At 44.0% G+C, this 20,356-nt stretch overlaps 2 protein-coding genes across 5 annotated transcripts; one reads left to right on the top strand and one right to left on the bottom strand.

The window, feature by feature from the left end:
* Nucleotides 1–220: 220 nt before the first annotated feature.
* On the bottom strand, nucleotides 221–16,050 carry HSPD1 (heat shock protein family D (Hsp60) member 1). 4 transcript variants are annotated; one of them, XM_005573828.5, is made up of 12 exons: nucleotides 15,898–16,050; nucleotides 14,415–14,590; nucleotides 12,867–13,119; nucleotides 9,757–9,839; nucleotides 8,477–8,572; nucleotides 7,974–8,067; nucleotides 7,137–7,305; nucleotides 4,402–4,501; nucleotides 3,302–3,547; nucleotides 2,297–2,471; nucleotides 1,836–2,014; nucleotides 221–838 (listed from the first exon to the last, which is right to left on the bottom strand). In XM_005573828.5, exons 2-12 carry the CDS (start codon nucleotides 14,586–14,588, stop codon nucleotides 686–688), a joined length of 1,722 nt encoding a protein of 573 aa, XP_005573885.1. In that variant the 5' UTR covers nucleotides 14,589–14,590; nucleotides 15,898–16,050; the 3' UTR covers nucleotides 221–685. The 4 variants fall into 4 exon arrangements, with proteins under 4 accessions (XP_005573885.1, XP_015288015.1, XP_005573884.1 ...); XM_015432529.4 differs by lacking the exon at nucleotides 15,898–16,050 and adding an exon at nucleotides 15,737–15,826; XM_005573827.5 differs by lacking the exon at nucleotides 15,898–16,050 and adding an exon at nucleotides 15,520–15,578.
* Nucleotides 16,051–16,133: 83 nt separating this feature from the next.
* On the top strand, nucleotides 16,134–19,456 carry HSPE1 (heat shock protein family E (Hsp10) member 1). Its single transcript, XM_065525827.2, has 4 exons — nucleotides 16,134–16,196; nucleotides 16,831–16,995; nucleotides 19,057–19,146; nucleotides 19,226–19,456. The coding sequence occupies exons 1-4, from the start codon at nucleotides 16,194–16,196 to the stop codon at nucleotides 19,274–19,276; spliced, it is 309 nt and encodes a 102-aa protein (XP_065381899.1). The 5' UTR covers nucleotides 16,134–16,193; the 3' UTR covers nucleotides 19,277–19,456.
* Nucleotides 19,457–20,356: the final 900 nt, after the last annotated feature.

Raw genomic sequence — 20,356 nt, forward strand, 5'->3', positions numbered from 1 at the left:
CTCTCTTGGAGGTCTCTCTCCAAGAGAGCTGTAAAATCCTTGCACAGGGGAAAATAGAAACTGTCTTTCCCCATTATCAATGGAATAATGTAGTTCAGTCTACAACAAAGAGAAACATGAAAATATCATAAGTAGGATGTTTTATACACATGCCAGTCTGCCCCTTCAACTGGCTTTCATTTTTCAGTATCTTCTAATCATGGAAAGGCTAACACAATTATTAACTTTAAACAAATTTTTATTACACAAAGGTTGTCACATAATTGGATATTTCTCTGCTTTGTACACAATTATTCTCACTCTCCACAGAAAGGCTGCTTAACTTCTCATCTGGTGGTGGCAAGCACTAAAATCCTGATTTTAACAGAATAGTAGTAAAAATGCCTCAGTGATTTAAGTTGAAAGCAGTACATTGGTACATGGCTCTTGTACCCATTATCAGGAATGTACAAATGTTTTTTATTCAAAAATACAAAATAAATTATCTGTAGGCATGGACAATAACAGCAGTAAACCATTATATATTTTGTCAACTGAAACCAGTAACTGATGGTTATAGTGATTTTCAGCCAGCCTTTTTCTTCATTTTCTCCAACTGACTTCTCTGAAGTTATTGGTGAGGAACACTGCCTTGGGCTTCCTGTCACAGTTCATTAATAAAGGTAAAGCACTACTAGTCTAGGAGTTAGAACATGCCACCTCCCATACCACCTCCCATTCCACCCATTGCACCCATTCCAGGGTCCTTCTCTTCTTTAGGAATTTCTGTGACGACAACTTCTGCTGTAGTTAACAGAGAGGCCACACCAGCAGCATCCAATAAAGCAGTTCTCACAACCTAGAAAAAAGTTTAATTAAACATTAGTTTTCCCTTAGTAAAATATGAGCAAGACTTACTGAAAATTTCTGTCTGGGCATGGTGGCTCACCCCTGTAATCCCAGCACTTTGGGAGGCCGAGGCAGGTAGATGAGGTTAGGAGTTCAACACCAGCCTAGCCAACATGGTAAGACCCCATCTCTACTAAAAATACAAAAATTAGCCAGGCATGGTGGCGCATGCCTATAATTCCAGCTACTCAGGAGGCTGAGGCAGGAGAATCGCTTGAACCCAGGAGGTGGAGGTTGCTGTGAGCCGAGATCGTGCCATTGCACTCCAGCCTGGGCAACAAGAACAAAACTCTGTCTCAAAAATGAAACAAAACCCTGTTCTGGGTATCTTGGAAAGTATTCTTACTGGCCAGGCAGGAACAGGGTGTTCCAGATCCATCCTGATTTTTTCCTGCCTCCAGGCATGGACTCAACTGCTACTCAAGGAATCCCCCTTCCTTTTAGTGGAGTATTAAATATCTAGGTTCGGCCGGGCGCGGTGGCTCAAGCCTGTAATCCCAGCACTTTGGGAGGCCGAGGCGGGTGGATCACGAGGTCAGGAGATCGAGACTATCCTGGCTAACATGGTGAAACCCCGTCTCTATTAAAAATACAAAAAACTAGCCGGGCGTGGTGGCGGGCGCCTGTAGTCCCAGCTACTTGGGAGGCTGAGGTGGGAGAATGGTGTGAACCCGGGAGGCGGAGCTTGCAGTGAGCCGAGATCACGCCACTGCACTCCAGCCTGGGAGACACAGCGAGACTCTGTCTCAAAAAAAAAAAAATAAAAAATAAAAAAATAAATAAATATCTAGGTTCTGAAGATGTACATGAGAATTGTTGATGGGCACAAGTGCTACTGCTGTTGCTACTGCTATTAGACTATTTTTCTGGTGACCAAAGATTTGGGATGTGGGGATATTAACAAAATGAACAACAAAAGAATTTTTAGAAAGTGTTCAACTATTTACCTTTGTTGGGTCAATAATTCCTTTTTCCACCATATTCACAAAATCTCCAGCCATAGCATCATAACCAACTTCTGAGGAACTCTGCATAATTTTCTCAACTATCAAAGATCCTTCAACACCTGCATTCTTAGCAATGGTCATTGCTGGAATTTTGAGTGTTCTTTTAATAATTTCTATACCTACAAAGAAATTTCAGCAAAATTTTAATACTTTCATTTGTAAATATTATAACACATTTATAATTTGTGAGGATATTGATGTAGGGAAATCCCAATCCTACTACAGGTCAAATAATTTCCTCTGAAAAAGATGTGATGCATGTTTAGCTCTGACATTAGCACTATTCTACTTCTGTTATTCAGGAAATGGATGTGCTGTTCCATTTAGGGGACTGCAACATTATTATTCTAACAGAAACACTAAAATCAGGCCACAAACTCATTTAAAAGGTAACTTTTTACCAATTTTTTGATCTTCATTAGCTGGAGTCAATGAGTCCAAGGCTGGAATGCATCGAAGCAGGGCACAACCCCCTCCCAAAACAATGCCTTCTTCAACAGCAGCTCTTGTAGCATTAAGTGCATCTGTAACTCTGTCTTTCTTTTCATTCACTTCAACATCACTTGTCCCACCAACCTAAAGATGAAAGAATTTCAGTTAGTATGGCCTCTTCATTCAAGATGCTAATTGCCAAGTCATTTAAAAGCAGTTTACTTAAAAAGCAATCCTGGGGTGGGCATGGTAGCTCACACCTGTAATCCTAGCACTTTGGGAGGCTGAGGTGAGTGCATCACTTGAGGTCAGGAGTTTGAGACCAGCCTGGCCAACATGGTGAAACCCTGTCTCCACGAAAAATACAAAATTAGCCAGGCATGGTGGCAAGCACCTGTAATCCCAGCTACTCGGGAGGCTGAGGCAGGAGGTTTGCTTGAACCCAGGAGGCGGAAGTTGCAGCGAGCCAAGATTGCACCACTGCATCCCAGCCTAGGTGACGGAGGGCTTAAAACAAAACAAGGCCGGGCGCAGTGGCTCAAGCCTGTAATCCCAGCACTTTGGGAGGCCGAGACGGGCGGATCATGAGGTCAGGAGATTGAGACCATCCTGGCTAACACGGTGAAACCCCATCTCTACTAAAAAAAATTACACAAAAACCAGCCAGGCGTGGTGGCGGGCGCCTGTAGTCCCAGCTACTCAGGAGGCTGAGGCAGGAGAATGGCGTAAACCCGGGAGGCGGAGCTTGCAGTGAGCTGAGATCCAGCCACTGCACTCCAGCCTGAGCGACAGAGCAAGACTCTGTCTCAAAAAAAAAAAAAAAAAAAAAACAAAACCCACAAAACAAAACAAAATTCCACTATTAATTCCTCAAATATTTGTTTAGTTCCATGGTACTACTGGGGAATACTACAGAAGGACAATCATTCTTGGACTCAGAACCCAAAAAACTTATTCATAATAATGAATCTTACCTTCAGCACAGCTACTCCATCTGAAAGTTTTGCTAGCCGTTCATTCAGTTTTTCCTTTTCATATTCACTAGTTGTGACATCTAACTGCTCAATGATTTCTTGAATACGTTTTTCAATTTTAACCTTGTCACCCTTTCCTTTTAAGAGCATGGCATCATCTTTGGTCACAATGACCTCTCCAACTTTTCCTAAGTCATGAGGCTGAACGTCTTCAACATTTATGGTCAACCCCTCTTCTCCAAACACCTACAAAATGAGTTAAACGTAAACCAGCTGTAGGTTACAGTTTCTACCATTATACCAAGTTTATTAATATACCAGGCAAGAGAATCATCTTGAAATATTCTTTGAAATGAGAGACTGTAAGATCATTGTTAGTCCAGAACAAGACTTGAGTATAGTCTTCCATTGCATTTCCAACTTCTCAATTCTCCCAACTCTGGTAATTATTATTAGCCTTACTTGAGAAAAAAACATCCAAGGTCACACTTACTGGTAGAGCCAGGACAAGACCATAGGCCTTGACTCTCAAGTCCTACATCATTTGTAGCACACACTTTTATCTTTCAAAACTGAAAACAGATCCCAGGACTTTGGGAGGCAGAGGCAGGCATATTGCTTGAGTCCAGGAGTTTGAGAAGCCTAGGCAACATAGTGAGACCCACCATTACTAAAAGTAAAAAAATTAGCTGGGCATGGTACTGCACCTGTAGTCCCAGCTACTTGGGAGGCTGAGACAGGAGGATTGCTTGAACCCGGGAGGCGCAGGTTGCAGTGAGCCAAGATTGTGCCACTGCATTCCAGCCTGGGTGACAGATCAAGACACCCTGTCTCAAAAAAAAAAAAAAAAAAAAAAAAAAAGAAACCCCTTATTCAGTCAGTAAGATTTAGTGAATATAGAATAGTCAATAAAAGCCCATTCTTAGGCCAGACTCGTGGCCTCGTAGCTAATTAAAGGGAATTTAATCCAACCCCTACCTTCCAAAGAGCCAACAGAAACAGATAGCTGTAGTATCTAATTGTGAAAAATGTTAAACTATCTATAAATTTCAGACAAGTATAAACATTCAGCAAACCATTATCGCATTTATTTTACTTACTGCACCACCAGTAGCAATAGCCATATCTTTAAGCTGGTTCTTTCTATTGTCACCAAACCCTGGAGCCTTGACTGCCACAACCTGAAGACCAACCTTTAGCCTGTTAAGAATAGTTGACAGTAAGATTTAAATGAAATAAAAATGCCTCTGTTTAAATTCCCCTCAAGCTCTGTTACTACTTAGATTACTTAGGACTCCCTAAGTAATCTGGTTTGGTTTTTGCTTTTTTTTTTTTGCTTCCTAGCAATTTTTGATCAAATTAAGACAGGAAAGATGTGAGACAGTTAAGGCTATTTTCTATTAATCTATACTTGTTCATATCTGTTTATCTTCTTAATAAACTGTTGGCCTTGCCGGGCGTGGTGGCTCACGAGGTCAGGAGTTTGAGACCAGCCTGGCCAAGATGGTGAAACCCCGTCTCTACTAAAAATACAAACATCAGCCAAATGCGGTAGCAGGCACCTGTAATCCCCACTACTCGGGAGGCTGAGCAGCAAAAATCACATCACAATAAGTTATAGGATACAGTGATTAACTATTATGAATGGTAGAAAAATAATTACTAAATACTACATTTGAGGGTCATTTAATAAACATCTACTCCATAGATTGTATTAATGCTGAGTTTTGAATGAGCAATGTTCTGAATTCACTTCTTTTATAAATGTTATACAAAAAGCTGACAGTATTGTTAAGCTCACCTGAAATTTTTGCCAGGTAAATGAATACTTAGAATGTGCAATCAAATGTCCATTTGAGAACAGATTGTGAAACAGAAGGAATGTTCAAACTTCAAGACAGCTGGTCTATTTTATTAAGGACCCAAATAAAAATTAGAGGAATAAGCTATATGCTATGTAAACTGGATATCCCAGTTTTCAACTAGCAGTTAAATGGCCTAATGAAAACTCCGTAGACTTGTTTTTTTCTGGCCTCAAGTCTTTAAGGTGAGATCTCGGCTCACTGCCAAGTTCTGCCTCCCAGGTTTACGCCATTCTCCTGCCTCAGCCTCCCAAGTAGCTGGGACTACAGGTGCCTGCCACCACGCTCAGCTAATTTTTTTTTGTATTTTTACTAGAGATGGGATTTCACCATGTTAGCCAGGATGGTCTCCATCTCCTGGCCTCATGATCCACCTGCCTCAGCCTCCCAAAGTGCTGAGATTACAGGCATGAATCACCGCTCCTGGCCAAGTCTTTTCTTAATCCCTCCAACAAAGCAAATCCAAGCTAAGAAAAACGTTCCAGGGTAAGGCAGCTCATTAGAGCTTTTGCGTCACATCAACACATGTAATGTCTAAAACATACCTCCTAATTTGTGCATTTCTACTATAATGAAATGGAAAGAAAAGTCTTGCTTCTGACATACTTCAATTCTCAGATAAGGAAGAACAAACATTTTAATAATGCCCTTAGAATTAAAAGATCAGCCAAGTGTGCTTGTGCAAGTGTGTAGTCCCAGCTACTTGGGAGGCTGAGGCAGGAGGATTGCTTGACACCAAGAGTTCAAGGCTTCTGTGAGCTATGATCATGCCACAGCAGCCCAGCCTGGGTGACAGAGTCTGTCTCTCAAAACAAATAAAAAATATTCGATGGTGAAATACACTTACATCTCAGTTATTTATTTAGAGACAGAGTCTCACTTTGTTGCCCAGGCTGGAGTGCAGTGGCACAATCTCGGAACACTGCAACTTCTGCCTCCTGGATTCAAGCGATTGTCCTGCCTCAGCCTCTGAGTAGCCGGGATTACAGGCGTGCACCGCCAAGCTCTGCTAATTTTTATATTTTTAGTAGATATGGGGTTTCACTACGTTGACCAGGCTGGTCTCGAACTCCTGATCTCAGGTGATCCACCTGCCTGTGCCTCCCCAAGTGCTGGGATTATAGATGTGAGCCACTGTGCCTGGCCCATTTGAGTTATTTGGAATGTTAGTTGTTTACTTCCCTGTTCTATGCAAAATAATATTCTGAAAATATACATATTTTTAACCAGAAAAACCTTTAAAAAAAAAAAAAAAAAGATTCACACTTGAACCCAGGAGGCTTGAGCCAAGATTGAGCCACTGCACTCCAGCCTGGGAGGCAGACTGAGGCTCTGTCGCCAAAAAAAAAAAAAAAAAAAAAAATTACAAGCCGGGAGCAGTGGCTCACACCTGTAATTCCCAGCACTTTGGAAGGCTAAGGTGGGCAGATCACGGGTCAGGAGTTTGAGACCAGCCTGGTCAATATGGTGAAACCCTGTCTCTACTAAAAATACAAAAATTAGTCAGGTGTGGTGGCACATGCCTGTAGTCCCAGCTGCTCGGGAGGCTGAGGCAGAAGAATTGCTTGAACCCAGGAGATGGAGATTGTAGTGAGCCACGATTATGCCACTACACTCTAGCCTGGGCCATGGAGTGAGACTCCATCTCAAACAAACAAACAAAAAAATTACAAGATCCAGTCATGTACCTTCAAAACAACTGTAAACACTTGCAAAATATAGAAAGGTACCAATGTGCTAAATCAGTCTGTTCTACGTGACAGCTGGGCAAAATAGTAAAGAATTTGGGGTCCCTTTCAAAAACAGAACCATAAGGATACATAGAGCACATCTGATTTACACAATGACAATTCTAGATACAAACACAACTGGATCAAATGTGGAGGTACACATGATGGAGACTGCGAATAGAAACAGAAATAATTCTGTCTTTGACCCAGAAATATAAATCATCAAATACCACTGCCTATTACCTATTCAAGACGAGTGTACTTAGAGCTTCTCCATCAACGTCTTCAGCGATTATGACCAAAGGCTTACGGTGAGCATTGGCAATTTCAAGAGCAGGTACAATGGACTGGACACTAGAAATTTTCTTTTCACTCAGCAGAACATAGGCATCCTGGAATTCACATTTCTGACCTGTAAAAATAATGAAGATTTCAAAAATATACAAAAAATGACTGCAATGTATTTAAGTGAAAAGCTAAACCAAGGTTCCAATACATTTTAAAATTGATCAGTGAGTTTGTTTTCCTCCTTCATGTCTAATATGCATTAACTTTTGGAATATACACATTTATTTTTTAGAGTATGACACCAACTAATACCTATAGTTTGACACACATTAAGAAAGTATATTTTAAACATTTCAGTAGGCCAAAGCAGGCAGATGACTTGAGGCCAAGCGTTCAAAACCAGCCTGGTCAACATGGCTAAACCCTGTCTCTATTAAAAATACAAAAATTAGCCAGGCATGGTACTTCATACCTGTAATCCCAGCACTTTGGGAGGCCAAGGCAGGTGGATCACCTGAGGTCAGGAGTTAAGAGACCAGCCTGGCCAACTTGGTGAAACCCCATCTCTACTAAAAATACAAAAATCAGGTTGGCATGGTGGCGTGTGCCTGTAATCCCAGCTGCTCGGGAGACTGAGGCAGGAGAATCACTCGAACCCAGGAGGCGGAGGTTGCAGTAAGCAATGCGCCACTGCATCTCGCCACTGCACTCCAGCCTGGGCCACAGAAAATGAGACTCTGCCTAAAATAATAAAAAATAATAATAATTACTCAGTTATTGATTTGTTCTTACCTTTTGATGTATTAATAAAGTATGGAGAAATATAGCCTCGATCAAACTTCATGCCTTCGATAATTTCTAATTCATCATTCAGTGTTTTTCCATCCTATGAAATATCAAAGAATTAGGTATATTGATTTCATTGAAAACAAAACATGGAATTACAGGCCAGATTAATAAAAACAGACTCCTCTGGCCATAAGAGATGTAGGGTGGAGTATGAAAAAGCCCAGGACATCCAATTACACTTCTGCAAAAAATTCCAAGAAGTGCTTATTTGAATAATCATTTAAGTTAAGATGGATTCATTTCATGGAGTAAAGGCGAATTCACATAAAACACAGTAAGTACTTTATTCTATACATGTGCTGAGACTACATATGAAGGAATAAAAAAGCACTGTTTTTAAAACACAGAATTTTTCTATTTGGAAAATTCAGTTTTGATCATCAGATAACTCAAACTTTTGATCATCAGATAACTCAAACTATCTTTAAAAATACAAACACACTTGCCTTTACTGTGATGACACCCTTTCTTCCAACCTTTTTCATTGCATCAGAGATGATATTGCCAATTTCTTTGTCTCCATTCGCAGAAATTGTAGCAACCTGAAATAATCAAGTTACTCTTCAATAAAAGGTAAGGGTGGTGTCCTTAGTCAGTTCCCTTACCTTTTCCTAGTAACTTCCAAATTGATACTTCCATTCAGGGGAGAGAAGGGGAATTTACGTTATGGTAGTTTTCATGAAACACTGGTTCTTTGCTCTTTTCTGATTCATTATTTGACTACATTGTTTTGAAGAATATGATATATAAAACTATTCTTGGCCGGGCGCGGTGGCTCAAGCCTGTAATCCCAGCACTTTGGGAGGCCGAGACGGGCGGATAACGAGGTCAGGAGATCGAGACCATCCTGGCTAACACGGTGAAACCCCGTCTCTATTAAAAAAAAAACACAAAAAACTAGCCGGGCATGGTGGTGGGCGCCTGTAGTCCCAGCTACTCAGGAGGCTGAGGCAGGAGAAGGGCATAAACCCGGGAGGCGGAGCTTGCAGTGAGCTGAGATCCGGCCACTGCACTCCAGCCTGGGCGACAGAGCGAGACTCCGTCTCAAAAAAAAAAAAAAAACAAAAAACAAAACTATTCTTGTAACAAAAAGTTTAAAAATGCTGACTTCATTACAAACTGACAAAATTTATGCACCTTTGACAATGGCTAAGAACATTTTCACAACATACAAATCCATTTTACAGCCATGTTGAACTAAAATGACAACCACACGGCCGGGCGCGGTGGCTCAAGCCTGTAATCCCAGCACTTTGGGAGGCCGAGACGGGCGGATCATGAGGTCAGGAGATCGAGACCATCCTGGCTAACACGGTGAAACCCCGTCTCTACTAAAAATACAAAGAATTAGCCGGGCGTGGTGGCGGGCACCTGTAGTCCCAGCTACTCGGGAGGCTGAGGCAGGAGAATGGCCTAAACCCGGGAGGCGGGGCTTGCAGTGAGCTGAGATCCGGCCACTGTACTCCAGCCTGGGTGACAGATTGAGACTCCGTCTCAAAAAAATAAAAATAAAAAAATAAAAAAATAAAATGACAACCACATGCAGAACTAAATGACAACCATTAGGGTCACTATTCTTTTCAAAGGTTTTAGCAGTAAGAAACAATGATTCTAATATTGATGATTGCGTAGTATTGTTATTCTGACATTGGTGTGATCAAGGAAAAAAAAATTACACATGCCATTAAATTTTTTTAAAAACACATATAACATGTTAAGTCCTTACCTGTGCAATTTCTTCAGGGGTGGTCACAGGTTTAGACTGCTTTTTAAGTTCAGCAATTACAGCATCAACAGCTAACATCACACCTAGTTCAACAATATGTCATTACAATGTTTGTTTCTCTCATGGCTTCTAAGTCAAGTAGAAATCTTGAGATTCGTTACAAATATTTTAATGCCTTAAATTTATTTTTATTATTTTTTTTGAGACAGGGCCTTGTTCTGTCGCCCAGGCTGGAGTGCAGTAGCACAGATCACGGCTCACTGAAGCCCTGACACCCTGGGCTCAAGGGAGCAGCTGAGACCACAGGCTCAAGCCACCGTGCTCAGCTCGTTTTATTTTTGTAGACAAAGTCTCACTATGTTGCCAAAGCTGGTCTTGAACTCCTGGGCTCAAGTGATCCTCCCACCTCAGCTTCCCATGTAGCTGGGATTACAGGCATGTACCTATGCTTGGTCTTTAGTGCCTTAATATTAAATTTACACACAGCTTCTGAGACAGTGCTTCTTAATAACACAGAGTTGCATGGCATGTACTTAAACAGTAACTTTAGGTTCACACAGTAAATAAAATCTCACAATGCCAAAATTTTGAAAATAGGACTAAGGCCGGGCCTGGTGGCTCAAGCCTGTAATCCCAGCACTTTGGGAGGCCGAGACGGGCGGATCACGAGGTCAGATCGAGACCATCCTGGCTGACACGGTGAAACCCTGTCTCTACTAAAAAATACAAAAAACTAGCCGGGCGAGGTGGCGGGCGCCTGTAGTCCCAGCTCCTCGGGAGGCTGAGGCAGGAGAATGGCGTGAACCCGGGAGGCGGAGCTTGCAGTGAGCTGAGATCAGGCCACTGCACTCCAGCCTGGGTGGCAGAGCGAGACTCCGTCTCAAAAAAAAAAAAAAAAAAAAAAAAGAAAATAGGACTAAAACAAGGTAGATATGTATAGTTTCAAGAGTCTCACCACTGAACTCATCCTATGCAAATTATTCCTAACTCAATCATGCTGCCTGTTTTCAGTAGGGTCCCCAACACTTCTCATGTCCATTAGATGATGCAAAAAAGGACCAAAATGGTTAACACTCCCTTATTTTCAACAAGAAGTATAGTTCTTAAGTGATAGGAATCTGTTGTGACTATGCCTCTGCAGGTGTCAATTATCTGAAAACCCCTCAATTTAGTATGTATTATGAACTAACAAAATATTTTTGTTTTACATCACTCTTAACAGTCCTATTTTGCTCAACTGGGAGTAGTGCTAGCTCTCTTGTTGTTTGAGAAATGTTACTTCAAAAAAAATCCAATGCAAAGTGTTGGGAAGTCCTCTTCATAACCTTAATACTTGTTAGTGATTTACAGTAAAATTGCTTTTAGTAGCCAGGCGCGGTGGCTCAAGCCTGTAATCCCAGCACTTTGGGAGGCCGAGACGGGTGGATCGCGAGGTCAGGAGATCGAGACCATCCTGGCTAACCCGGTGAAACCCCGTCTCTACTAAAAAATACAAAAAACTAGCCGGGCGAGGTGGCGGGCGCCTGTAGTCCCATCTGCTCGGGAGGCTGAGGCAGGAGAATGGCGTGAACCCGGGAGGCGGAGCTTGCAGTGAGCTGAGATCCGGCCACTGCACTCCAGCCTGGGCTACAGAGCGAGACTCCGTCTCAAAAAAAAAAAAAAAAAAAAAAAAAATTGCTTTTAGTGAAGTGTAGTCACTTGGTCCATAAACATTGAAATATATGAGGTAATGATACATTAGTATGCCAATTCTGACAAAAAATTATCAATAGCTCCCCCACCTTCACTCACAAGAGGGTTCCTGGTTTCAACCCTAACATACGCTGGATATACACAGCAATTCTGCTGATAGGAAAACCAAGTCTTAGCACACAGCTAATAAATGACAAAGATGGGACTAGAATTTAAGTCTACACTGCCATGAAGTTCATGCTGAGGAGCAAATCTGTTAATTAAGTTGCACTCCAGTTACAAGCACTAACAAAACACAAACCAATAACACGGTGTGTGCTATTAAGAAAAAATAAACTAATGGGCCGGGCGCGGTGGCTCATGCCTGTAATCCCAGCACTTTGGGAGGCCGAGGCAGGCAGATCACGAGGTCAGGAGATCGAGACCATCCTGGCTAACACGGTGAAACCTCATCTCTACTAAAAAATAAAGAAAATTAGCTGGGCATGGTGGTGGGCACCTGTAGTCCCAGCTACTCGGGAGGCTGAGGCAGGAGGTTCACTTGGGAGGCGTGAACCTGGGAGGCGGAGCTTGCAGTAAGCGTAGATCACGCCACAGTACTCCAGCCTGGGGGACAGAGCGAGACTGTCTCAAAAAAATAAAAAAAAATAAACTGAGGAAAACATTACTTTCTGCCGGGCGCGGTGGCTCAAGCCTGTAATCCCAGCACTTTGGGAGGCCGAGACGGGCGGATCACGAGGTCAGGAGATCGAGACCATCCTGGCTAACACCGTGAAACCCCGTCTCTACTAAAGAAATACAAAAAACTAGCCGGGCGAGGTGGCGGGCGCCTGTAGTCCCAGCTACTCTGGAGGCTGAGGCCGGAGAATGGCGTGAACCTGGGAGGCGGAGCTTGCAGTGAGCTGAGATCCGGCCACTGCACTCCAGCCTGGGCTACAGAGTGAGACTCCGTCTCAAAAAACAAAAAACAAAAAACAAAAAACATTACTTTCTGACATTCTGAATGATCCAGTGTATTCAATCTTACTTTCTACAAAACTAAACTAAAAATTAGCCAGGAATGGTGGTGAGTGCCTGTAGTAGTCCCAGCTACTTGGAGGCTGAAGCAGGAGGATTGCTTGAGTCCAGGAGTTCCAGTGCAGTCCAGCCTAGGCTACAGAGCAAGACCCTGTCTCTAAAAACAAAAGAAACCAACTAAGTAAAACATCAAAATTACCTAACAGTACCTACCCACCATACAGCCAGGCATTCAATCACTACTTGCTAAAGGAAAACCCAGTTTAAGATTTCTCCAGGCCAAGAGGAATGAGAGAAGGATCAATTTCCTAAAGTAACAGACACTCTCCTTAGCTCCAAGGAATCAATGCCTTAAAGCACACTGAAGTTTAGAACACTGTAGTGACAATAGACATTCCTACCTCTCCTGATTTCCACGGGATTAGCACCTTTGCTAATCTTCTCGAAGCCTTCCTTGGCTATAGAGCGTGCCAGTACAGTAGCAGTGGTAGTGCCATCCCCAGCCTCTTCATTTGTGTTATTGGCAACATCTTGAACAAGTTTAGCTCCAATGTTTTTATATTTATCCTTTAAGTCAATTGACTTTGCAACAGTCACACCATCTTTTGTTACTTTGGGACTTCCCCAGCTCTGCTCAATAATCACTGTTCTTCCCTACAAGAAAAAAAATGTAACAGGATCACACATACCCTAAGGATTACTTATATTTTAAAAAATGAGCAGTCTTCATAATAAAGCAACTACTTCAAAGTCTCCACATAAGTTGTGTCATTTTTATCAGTCTTGCAGCATGAATCTCAAGGGCAAGTTTATCGACATTCTTTGTCTACAGACAGAATGACCTGTTTCTCTGCCAAGAGCATAATTTTGAACTAAGTAATTTAGAAGATTAAAATACTAGGGACTAAAATTTGTCATCTTATAAAATGAACAAGAACACAAGACAAAGAATAAAACAATCTTCCTATCACTTATACCTAAGTTTTAGTTAGTGCCTGTTATCTTTTAAAGCAATGTGACTTGTTTTAAAATTCGTTTAAAATATTAACCATCAAGGCAAGTAGTGTGCTCTTCCAAGTTCACTCAACATACAACTTCAACCATGGCACAGTTATTGACCATCCTTTGGATTTGAACTAAAGCTGCTACTTTCTATTCGTGAGGTGTGCAAATGTTGTGTTTTATGCAGTTGTTTGGATCACTTGATATCTGAACTGTCTTCAAACTGAAATGAAGCACCACTTGACCGCACACCACCTTCAAAGCCCCCCTCAAAATATTACCCCTATTAAATGAGACTTATTTTAAATATGCTTCGGAACAAGAGAACAGCAGAAAACCGATAGGTAAAACTAGCATCTTGAGGTGGAGGAGAGAATGGGAAGCTACTGTATAATGAGTACAAAATTACAATTTTCCCATATAAAAAGTTTTGGAGATGGATGGTGGTGGTGACTGCACAACATAAATGTAATTAATGTCCCCATGTCCCCAAAGTGCACACTTAATGGTAATTTTATGTTGTGTACATTTTACAATAAACCAAAAAAAAAAAAAAAATTTAGCACCTACAAGCACATACCTGAGGGATTATGGAAGATAAGTTAAACTCTTCTCTCTACACTTGGCATGAACTACTCAGAAAGGATCCAAATTTTAACTTAGGCAAGCAAAATTCTACCTCGAGTTTAAGAATCCATCTTGAGCTATGTTACTACCCGATTACATCACACATTGAACAAACTAGTTTCGAAAATCTGGCTGAAGCAGTTTAAGCTTTAAGATCATGTCTAAGAAAAAAAAAGTTAACCAATACTTCAGAATTCTTACATGTAAACTGAGTTCTCAAAAATGGATACGAAAGTACTGTTCAACAGTTCAGTGCGACTATTTGTGAGCAAAATGCTATTAATACTACCATAATTATAATAAAATAAAAATACTGATACCTTTGGCCCCATTGTAACGGCCACAGCATCGGCTAAAAGGTCCACACCTTGAAGCATTAAGGCTCGGGCATCCGCACCAAATTTTACATCTTTGGCATAAGCCCGAGTGAGATGAGGAGCCAGTACTCTGGACACCGGTCTCATCTGGCGAAAGACTGTGGGTAACCGAAGCATTTCTGGGGATGGAAGCAAATAGATAATCAGTACTACCACCTATGATGCGCTGCAGCACAAACATGCGCACCTGTGCAACAGAGCAAGCAACGTGAGATGGTGAGCCTGGCTGACCTCTGCCAGCCACTACACCTGAATGACGGAAGGCGCCGCAGCTTCGGAACATCAGCCACTACCGCAAGCTAAAGAGCCGCCCCGGCGCCTGACCTATAGCACTAGCACAAAGCACATGCAGCTCCTTCCCCACGGCCACCTATCCCTGCCGCCAAAAACGAGTTAATCTTTCACCGCGAAAACGGCCTTGTGGGCAGACCCACTCCAACTGTGGCCCCTGAGAAACCAAGTCAGCCGGAGAGAGGCAAGTTACAAATCCCAGTGACCAGGGAAGCTGAAAGTATTCCTGGCGGTGCAAAAAGCAGCTCAGCAAAGTATCTCCATGGATCCACCCAAGGCTACTGTATCAGAGCAGCCAGCAAGGCCGCGATGCTGGGGGCGGCGGCCCGGCCCACTCGGCGCGGGCCCACGTCTTTCCGAACGCCCCCAGCAAGGTCAAGAGTGAAGGCGCGGTATCCCAGCTAGCTGCGGGGGAAAAAAGCGGTTCCCTCGCGTACACCACCCTCCCCGGTTCCCCGAAGTCGACCAGGCGCGGGTTGCACCAGCGGGCCTAAGTGGCTACAATCCCCCAAATTCAATCCCCGTGAGTTGTCCCTCCTGCGCCCAGCCGAGGTCCAGGATCCGCGTCGCACGTGATGGAACCCGCATGGACCCGGGAGGCCTGGACCCGGGAGGCCTGGACCCGTGGGCCTGGGCCTGCGGTGCGGTGCAGAACTCCAGGTTGTCGTCGCCCGCATCCTCCAGCAGGACCTCAGAGGAGGAAGGCCCACTTGGGGGTCGCAGGCGCCGGGGAAGGCGGCGTGGGAAGGCCGCATACCTGCGGGGCGGCGGCGGGGCGTGCGCGCGGCGAGACAAGTCGTCGGCGGCGAGTGAGGGACAGAGTGCAGGGCGCACACGGCAATGAGCCCGTGTCCCCTCCCTCCGCCTCTCCCCCCGCCCCGGGGCACCACGTGTGCAGGCAGCTCCCACCCCCTTCCCGTCAGCCGGGCCCCTGCAATCTGCACACCCTGCGCGCGAGCCCCGCCCCTCCCTACCCGCGCAGGGTGTGCTAGCGCGCTCAGCCCTCTCCCGCCGGCTTAGGCTAGTTCCCGGGCCGCGCTCAGTTCCAGAACTTTCCGGAAAGTGCCGCGCTCCCTACGGGTCAAGGGTAAAATCGCGTCATTTCCGGGAGGGGACGAAGGGGTAGTTCTTTCACCTCGGCTGGGCGCCTAGAAAAGCCTAGAAACAGCTCCTCTTTTCTTCCGCCTCCGAGTCTTCGCGTCAGCGGCCTGCGCAGGGCCCTTGGGGCGAATCGCGGCGCGCGTCGGGGCGACCGCCCTTTCTCGCGGGGAGGGGCGAGGGGGCTAGCGGCGGGGGTTGGGGCGAGCGCGCCTGCGCGCTGGGCGGTTTTTTCACGTGTCGCCAGGGCTGCGCCGCGAGTCTCTCCTTGCCGCGAGTCTCTCCTTGCGGCGCTACACTAGAGCAGAGTACGAGTCTGAGGCGGAGGGAGTCATGGTGAGTCCCGCGTGGCACCGAAGCCCGCAGGCCCGGGCCTGTCTGAGGCGTACGGGGATCACTGACGCCCCTCTTTTGTTGGGCTAGGCGGGAGGGATTGGTGGCCACTCAGTGACCAGCGCCCGCCGGCACCTTGGAGCGGCAAGGCCTGCCCGACCCTTTTCTTCTCCGGGGGCTCTTTGCACGCGCGTGTGCTGCGGGTGTGTAAGGCAGGTGGCGGGAACCCGGATGCAAGCGCAGCGTCCCACCTGCTCTGCAGGGCCTTTGTGGATGTGTAATATCTTGGGTAAAAAGCATGGTGCCAGGCAGGGAGATTGACCCAGCGTTTCTTGAAAATTTCTGGAAAACCCTGAAGAAGGAAAACATTTGACCTTGGATAAACTAAGGTTGACCTTAAAGCTGGTCTGGTTGCTCACCAGAGGAGCGACAACGACCCTTAACAGATGTAAGGAATCGGGAATTAAACTTGGAATATTGGTTAGTACATTCAAATGCGTTTCCTTAACGAATAAGCTGAGGTTTGGTGTTAACTTTCGAAGCCAAAACGTGTTGAGATGTATACAACACGGTGGCGTTGCCTGTTGATAATATGATTACATTTAGTTTTTGTTTCAAAACATTTCTCTTCCTACAGGCAGGACAAGCGTTTAGAAAGTTTCTTCCACTCTTTGACCGAGTATTGGTTGAAAGGAGTGCTGCTGAAACTGTAACCAAAGGAGGCATTATGCTTCCAGAAAAATCTCAAGGAAAAGTATTGCAAGCAACAGTAGTCGCTGTTGGATCGGGTTCTAAAGGAAAGGTAAATGGGGGCTGCGGTGGAACTATTTTTTCTATAGTGTGCAGTGGAGGGAAAAGGAGTAATTCTGGAGTATTAAAAGTCTCCTATTAGGTAGAATTTATGTCATGTCCAAGATAATTAACTGCTTTGGTTCTAATCTGTTTCTTAAAGGGAAATGACTAATATAAAGTTGCTTATTTTATATGACCAATGCTATGATGTTTATTTTATGTGATAGTTTCGAGTATTAAAAATTGTCTTCAATACGCCGGGCGCTGTGGCTCACGCCTGTAATCCCAACACTTTGGGAGGCCGAAGTGGGCGGATCACAAGGTCAGGAGTTCAAGACCAGCCTGACCAACATGGTGAAACCCTGTCTCTACTAAAGATAGAAAAATTAGCCGGGTGTGCTGGCATCCGCCTGTAATCCCAGCTACTGGGGAGGCTGAGGCAGGAGAATCATTTGAACCCTGGAGGCGGAGGTTGCAGGGAGCCGAGATCCCGCCACTGCATTCCAGCCTGTGCGACAGGGCAAGACTCCGTCTCAAAAAGAAAAAAGCCTTCAATAGCAATTTGGTAGCCTAGTATGATCAGTGTTTGCCTTACATTCTAAATTTTTAATAAGACAAAAGATGCTATGCATGGTGACTCACACCTATAATCCTTGCATTTTGGGAGGCCAAAGCAAGAGGATCATTTGAGCTCAGGAGTTCGAAACCAGTCTGGGCAACATAGTGAGACCTAGTATCTAAACAAATAAATAAATAAAGACAAAAGATGTGCTTCAAGGTAAAATGAGGGGGCATTTAAGAATTGAGAGGAGGCCGGGCGCGGTGGCTCAAGCCTGTAATCCCAGCACTTTGGGAGGCCGAGGCGGGCGGATCACAAGGTCAGGAGATCGAGACCACAGTGAAACCCCGTCTCTACTAAAAATACAAAAAATTAGCCGGGCGCGGTGGCGGGCGCTTGTAGTCCCAGCTACTCAGGAGGCTGAGGCAGGAGAATGGCGGGAACCCGGGAGGCGGAGCTTGCAGTGAGCCAAGATCGCGCCACTGCACTCCAGCCTGGGCAACAGCGTGAGACTCTGTCTCAAAAAAAAAAAAAAAAAAAAAAAAAGAATTGAGAGGAATCTTGGACTATTCGTTTAACCCCTAACACATTGACATTGCCCTAATCTTAACCAGTTGGGGCCTTAGTTGGTGTACCTATCCGAGGAACAGGTTGGTTAGTCTTGTCCAACCTGCAGCCCAGGACAGCTTTGAATGCCACCTAACACAAATCCCTAAACTTTCTTAAAACATTTCTTTTGCAAGTTTTTTTAAGCTCATTAGTTACTGTTAATGTTAGTGTACTTTATGTGTGGCCCAACACAATTCTTCCACTGTGGCCCAGGGAAGCCAAAGGATTGGACACCTCTGTTTTAGATGTTCCTCAGTTAACTATTTAGGCCTTAGGCTTCTAAAGATGTCAGCCAAAATACACAGTAAATGCCTAAATGCCGCTGGGGCCAAATAATGTTAGCTGCATTGTTCCAGTTGCTTCTGAGGAGGAAAGCTGTATTGAGGAGCTGTCATGGAGTTAGGAAGGAATAGGAAGACTTTGGGGAGTGGACACTTAGCTGCAGTCCCTTTCCCCAAATCTGTACTTTGGAGGGAACAAAACAATATTACATTTTTGTATGTTGAAGGAAAAGATGACCATTTGTATATGGCATTTCCTGGGTGCTGGCTACCGTTGCAGGTTTATTTCATATAGTTGATAAGTTACGTTAATATTTAACAGTTACAAAGTTAGCTTTAGTTAAGTAAAGTTAGCTTTTCCAGAATATTTTCTTGAACTTTTATATTGGAGTCAGGTTTTAGTTTAAGCCACTGTGTATTATTTCAAAAGTGTGACTACAGTGGTATTTTTGAGTGAAGATCTGCAATTCTAGTATGAATCGTATCACTTAGCCACCAAGTGTATTTTTAATATAATTGAATTTGAGTGAGTGTGTTTCATTAGTTGTAGTGATTTAAAAGTTAACTGTTTATGTTGGGTGAACTAGATATGTTTGCTAATAAACATCCTTCCTTTTTTAAGGGTGGAGAGATTCAACCGGTTAGCGTGAAAGTTGGAGATAAAGTTCTTCTGCCAGAGTATGGAGGCACCAAAGTAGTTCTAGATGACAAGGTGTGTAAACTTAACAATTCTAAAAAGAAGTCAAATATTTGCGATTAGGTGTCTTAACTAACGGTTTATTCACTTGCAGGATTATTTCCTATTTAGAGATGGTGACATTCTTGGAAAGTACCTAGACTGAAATAAATCACTATTGAAATGGCATCAACATGAAGCTGCCCATTCCACTGAAGTTCTGAAATCTTTCATCATGTAAATAATTTCCATAGTTCTCTTTTATAATAAACTAATGACATCCAGTGTCTCCAAAATTATTTCCTTGTGCTGATATAAACATTTCCAAATAAAAATATGTAAATGAGTGGTTAGTCTTTAGTTATTTTAAGATGGTTTTAGGGTTTTCTAGCTTATGCTGTTTTCTGTTTTTCAAGTAACCTGCAGAGAATTTTGGGAAACAAGATTTTCTAGGTAGGTGCATTTTCATACTGAATTTAGCTTTATTAATACATGATTGATACTGATACCAAGCCATGGATTTACTTTTTTTTTTCCCCCCCTGAAATGGAGTCTCACTCTGTCACCCAGGCTGGAGTGCAGTGGTTCGATCTTGGCTCACTGCAATCTCCACCTCCTGGGTTCAAGTGATTCTCCTCCCTCAGCCTCCCAAGTACCTGGGATTACAGGCACGTGCCACCATGCCCAGCTAATTTTTGTATTTTTGGTAGAGACAGGTTTTGCCATGTTGCCCAGGCTGGTCCCGGACTCCCAAAGTGCTGGGAATTTTTTTTTTTTTTTTTTTTTGAGACGGAGTCAGGCTCCGTCGCCCAGGCTGGAGTGCAGTGGCCGGATCTCAGCTCACTGCAAGCTCCGCCTCCCAGGTTCACGCCATTCTCCTGCCTCAGCCTCCCGAGTAGCTGAGACTACAGGCGCCTGCCACCTCGCCCGGCTAGTTTTTTGTATTTTTTAGTAGAGACGGGGTTTCACTGTGTCAGCCAGGATGGTCTCGATCTCCTGACCTCGTGATCCCCCCCGTCTTGGCCTCCCAAAGTGCTGGGATTACAGGCTTGAGCCACCGCGCCGGGCCCCAAAGTGCTGGGATTACAAGCTTGAGCCACCACTGCAACATTTAGATTCCAAATACAACAAGCTAATGAGTTACAGGTCTTAAGGTGTTCCATAATTTGTGTATACAGGTTTTCATTCCTAACTCCAATTTATGTAAATACAAAGTATTTTTTGCATGGTTTAACATACTGAATTC

This window comes from Macaca fascicularis, chromosome 12, assembly GCF_037993035.2.
Source record: "Macaca fascicularis isolate 582-1 chromosome 12, T2T-MFA8v1.1".
Taxonomy (NCBI): Eukaryota; Metazoa; Chordata; class Mammalia; order Primates; family Cercopithecidae; genus Macaca; species Macaca fascicularis.

Bases quoted from the DNA above. Each gene is read 5' to 3' on its own strand.
- HSPD1 (XM_005573828.5), bottom strand. From the start codon at position 14,588: ATGCTTCGGTTACCCACAGTCTTTCGCCAGATGAGACCGGTGTCCAGA. The intron at 13,120-14,414 runs GTATCAGTATTT...TTTTTCTTGTAG, and splicing joins CCGTTACAATGGGGCCAAAG to GGAAGAACAGTGATTATTGA. The intron at 2,472-3,301 runs GTAAGATTCATT...TTTCATCTTTAG, and splicing joins ATGGAGTAGCTGTGCTGAAG to GTTGGTGGGACAAGTGATGT.
- HSPE1 (XM_065525827.2), top strand. The intron at 16,996-19,056 runs GTAAATGGGGGC...TCCTTTTTTAAG, and splicing joins GATCGGGTTCTAAAGGAAAG to GGTGGAGAGATTCAACCGGT. The intron at 19,147-19,225 runs GTGTGTAAACTT...ATTCACTTGCAG, and splicing joins AAGTAGTTCTAGATGACAAG to GATTATTTCCTATTTAGAGA.